The sequence below is a fragment of the Buceros rhinoceros genome, unplaced genomic scaffold (assembly GCF_000710305.1).
Source record: "Buceros rhinoceros silvestris isolate BGI_N320 unplaced genomic scaffold, ASM71030v1 scaffold19432, whole genome shotgun sequence".
Taxonomy (NCBI): domain Eukaryota; kingdom Metazoa; phylum Chordata; class Aves; order Bucerotiformes; family Bucerotidae; genus Buceros; species Buceros rhinoceros.
Genome location: NW_010400897.1, coordinates 1,126 through 5,525, shown reverse-complemented (window position 1 = coordinate 5,525; position 4,400 = coordinate 1,126). Strand labels below are relative to the sequence as shown.

Genomic DNA, 4,400 nt, shown 5'->3' with positions numbered 1-4,400 from the left:
TCCCTACAACCAGCCCTTCTATCACACTTTCACTGCCTACATTTTAGTCACCAAATTACTTAGTACATCGGGTTCACCCATTTGTATCAGAAAAGCCAGTCTCCCTCAACAGCTGAATCCAGTCTTACAACAAAGATCTTGGTTAACAACCAAGTCTGACTCTACACATCTGTCTGTCATTCCTACTCACTGAAAAATCTCTCACCAGCCTCTTCCCAAGAGATTTTGGCCCCAAGAAATAACGTGGCTTACAAGAATACCATGCAGCCATTATTTCCACCTCTCCCACAGGGCACATCCCTCGCCAGCTTTGTTCTTGTTATAAAGCTACCTGGTTTACGATACCGTCTGCCGATGGTATCACAGTAAAGTTACAGTTACACCCACTACTGCGTATGTTTTCATACTTACTCTTTTAGGTTATCATAAGCTTCTTCCAGGCGCGCCTTTTCTTTACTAGTACTTAATAACTGTATTTCCCTCTTCTCCAGTTTCTCAGTTAATGAATCAATCACCTGGACAATGTTTTTACAGATAAAGATCAGATGAACGGGACAATTAAAACACAAGAAGGGCAGGCTTCCCCTTCCCGCCACCATTCCCTCCCAGCACTATTTAAAGCTTAACTTGTCAGTGTTTTTAGGAATTTGAGGTAAAAGGCAGTAAAATCACCATGTTTCTGCCACGTTGATTTAGAACTAAGCAATATCTAATGACCAGACACCTTTTTGCTGCATGTGTAGAAATCCCACTAAGGAAGCACACGTGGCTCAGCCAAGATCCTCAACAAAATCATCAATTTATATTTAATCATAAATTAAGTTTTCAAATAGAGCTGATAGCCTGTAAAACTATAGCTAACATTAACCATTAAGGCTCCCAGTGCTTCTTATATGAGTCTTTACAGAATCACAGAATAATTTACATCAGAAGGTCTCTTCTGTGAAATGTTAGGACAAAGCAGCAAAACAGCATCAGATGAAGGAAGAAAACTTTCAGGCAGGGTCAAGGGCTCTCAGCTCATATCATCAAAATCATTTCTAAATACCAAAAGCTAAACACAGATAAATACACAAACATATGTGCAAGTACAAACAAATAAAATAGATTCTGTAAGTGTAGCTCAGTACGGCAAACGAAAGACAACATTTGCTGTGGTCCCTTATCACTATTTCCCACGAGGTACAGCGTTATTCATCACTGGATAACAGTCCATGGCTCTGGAGTTCCCTAAGTTCTGTATGATTTGCATAAAAAGATGGCTTTTTTTAAAATCCAGATTACAATGGGGTTTTACAAACTCCCATAAGCAACTGCTTTCCCTTATTACCATCAGACCATGCCTGCAGGGCAAGGCCTTGTCACCCATCAGGCACAGAAGACTATGAGCAAAGCAAAATGCAAAAAAACAGAGCAAAACACATGTCAAAGGAGCTCAGAACTGAAAAACAAGAAGAGAGGGACAGGAAGGTGACCAAGGAAATGCAAAGAACACGGCACACACAATACACTGGCAGAATTAGACAAAACAGGATGCTTTGGAGCTCCAGTTTAGCCTTGCACACACTTGAATATCCTACTTCATCCTATCTCTCTAAACTAGCCATGCAAATTGATTTTAATCTGTTCACTATTCATAACTATGCTTACCTTCTTCATTAAAGAGTCTAGTTCACCTTTTTTGTAAATGAGTATTTATACTAAGAACAAGCATTAATTTATTTACTCTCATTACCAGTATTCACAAAGAACATAAATAATGCTCCTGGAACGTAATCAAACTTTGACAGTTTTTAAGTCTGTGGAAAGAAATACTTGCAAAATATTATCTTGATTATTGCTGAAATAATAAAGCCTTGTAGTTTCCTAAATTAAAATACTTCAAGAAATCTCCTCCACCCTTCAGAATAATGATAACTGGGTGGGTTAGGTGAAACCCAAAACTACCTGACTAGAAATTTCACTGGTATTCTTCACTGCAGAAGGTCAAGGACAGTCTTCTTCAAGGTAAGGTAGAAATCATTTAATTCATTCAAATACGGTGAAACTAATCCTGCATAAGGAGATGAGGGGAGTTTCATTTGTAACTAAAGGGTGTGTCTGCAAAAAAACCCATTTTAGTTACCTTTTTAAGCTCTTGCTTTTCAGTGTCCTCTTCTAACAACTTCTCAACAGCATCCTGCTGCTGCGGCTCACTCTCCTCCTTCGCGATCTGCTCTCCAACAGTTTGCACAGCAGCAACCAAAACATCTGGCTGCTCAGAATTAACAGGGGTTGCGCTTCTTCCACTCTCCTCCATCTCAGCTTCCTCGGCATGTAGAACAGGAGCGTCATTCAAGTTTTCAGAGTTATGTTTTAGGGCATCGACCGTTTCTGTCTTTGGCGCAGAAGGACTGACAGCCACAGACGCTGAAGCAGAAGCCCTGCCTGACAACTCATCATCTGAATTTATTTCACTGACACTTCTACTGTCTAAAGACTGTACACTAAATGAATCAATCCTTTCAAAAGCATCGGAGGAGCAGCAGCTCTCAGTCATTTTTTGAAAGTCATCTAAACGATTATAATCTGCACAGGCAGACGTAGATAAAAGCTGAAACGATGTTTGCATTAGATGAAGACTCGATTTTGAATCTGCAGCTTCTTGTCTTGAACTTACTGAGCTCTCACTTATTACACTTTCATGGTCCAGCACTTCAATATCACTAGTTGTGGATGTCCCCGAGGAGAAAGTGCTAATTGGAGGTGAGGGTGTATTGCTTTGCCTGTCTTCAGGCTTTCGCTCCTTCGTTTCCAATCCCATGTCTTTTGCACCCGCGTTAAGAGGCTGTGAAGTGCCATCCCGTGCACCTCCTGCCCCATCCCCTCCTACGCTCGATTTTTCATTACGAGCATCTTCAGGTACTTCCAAATTTAGAGCAGACACCTTTTTGTCAGTAACTTCATTCGTGCTTTCCTCATGCTTGGCATCAGATTTAAGCACAGAATTCTCTTCTAAATTCTCCTTGACGCTATTAAGGTTTTTTAGGTCCACCAGGCCAGCTACAGAGGAATTCTTCACTTCTGCCTCTGTTGTCGCTGGTACTTCCAGCTGACTGGTGTGTTGAGACTCCTTTAAAGTGCTTTTCACCTCCTCTTTGGGTCGCTGCGATTTGGCTGGAGGTTTGGACACCACTGGATTTTTCTGTATACTCTGAACGTCTGTCGGAGACAAAAAGGCACTGAAGAAGTTTTCAGATTCATCTACTACTGTCCTCCTCACCGGCTTAGTGATTGCTGTTGGAGATAATGGCTGATTCTGTGGCTCTGTGTTTGAGCTTAAGCCCCACGAAGATGTATCCCATCCTCCACTTAGGAGAGAATTTGTTCCTAAAGGGATAAAAAAAAGAGATAGGCCAAGAACACTTAAAATGTCTTATTTTTCAGTATTTGTCTTTTTAGATGCAACAGTTCAGAAATAGAAGTTTTCAATATCATATAACTTGAAGTGAATATTATACATGATCACAAAGAGCATAATTTTCATTACTACTTCCTTACAAAGCTTGGAACAGACTTTTAGACAAAGCAAAAGAAGCTTAAGGGAAACACAAAGTAATTCTAAGACTTAAAGTGGGCACGGACACCTCTAGAGAGGAGTGACTGAATGTAACCAACTTGCTCCCTCCCTGTTAAACAGTAACTTAAGCAAAGGCAGACAGAACTACGCACAAATTACACCAGTGAATCCAAGAGCGAGAATTGCAGAAAAAAGATGGAGAGATGTGTCTGGAAAGGGGAAACAAGCCCACACGGCATTCTGAAAGCTGTAAGGGCAAGCCTGAAGCTTACTCAAACACAAAAAGCAAGCACTTCCTTTGCAAAGGGAACAGGCGAAAGGGAATGTGGCCTCCTGCTTCCTACAGCGAGAAGAGCCTTGGCAAAACAACCTGGAAAACCATGCTTTAATGGTAGAGAATTATACAGATCACAAATGGAAGAAACAATAACCAAGTCTGAAAAGTTATCTGCCAGTAGCAGACAGACAAACACTTCACACACCATTACAGAGAAGGGGGGGAGGGGGAAGCTTTAATTATTTGTAGAATTTACACTGTAGAACGAGTTCCTGCCCTTTGTTACAGGCTTCATTTTTTTTTTCACGCACCAAGCAACAGCATGAAGCTGACAACACACACTGTCAACAGCCCATCTGATAGTTTCCTCAGTCCGAGGAGAAACACTAAAGTGATTAGCTCTGAAGCTGCCCTGAAGCAACATCAACAGTTCCTAGCACTGTATTTCTTGCAGGTTTTCCAGGACCTGTCAGCAGCAAGGACAGTTAGGAATTGCAGCATCAAGCTTCAGCAGCATCCCAAGTAAGAAAGATACAGGAAAAATAGTATCTGATTTGATTTGTA

General features: G+C 41.1%; 1 protein-coding gene across 1 annotated transcript in view; it reads right to left on the bottom strand.

Annotated features, from left to right (window-relative positions):
* Positions 1–3,369, bottom strand: part of TMF1 (TATA element modulatory factor 1) — a gene marked incomplete at its 5' end in the record, with an annotated part of 13,405 nt that extends 10,036 nt beyond the window's left edge. The window contains 2 exons of the mRNA XM_010132083.1: positions 412–515; positions 2,126–3,369. Coding sequence (XP_010130385.1) covers positions 412–515; positions 2,126–3,369 — 1,348 coding nt within the window. The remainder of the gene's footprint in view (positions 1–411; positions 516–2,125) is intronic.
* Positions 3,370–4,400: the final 1,031 nt, after the last annotated feature.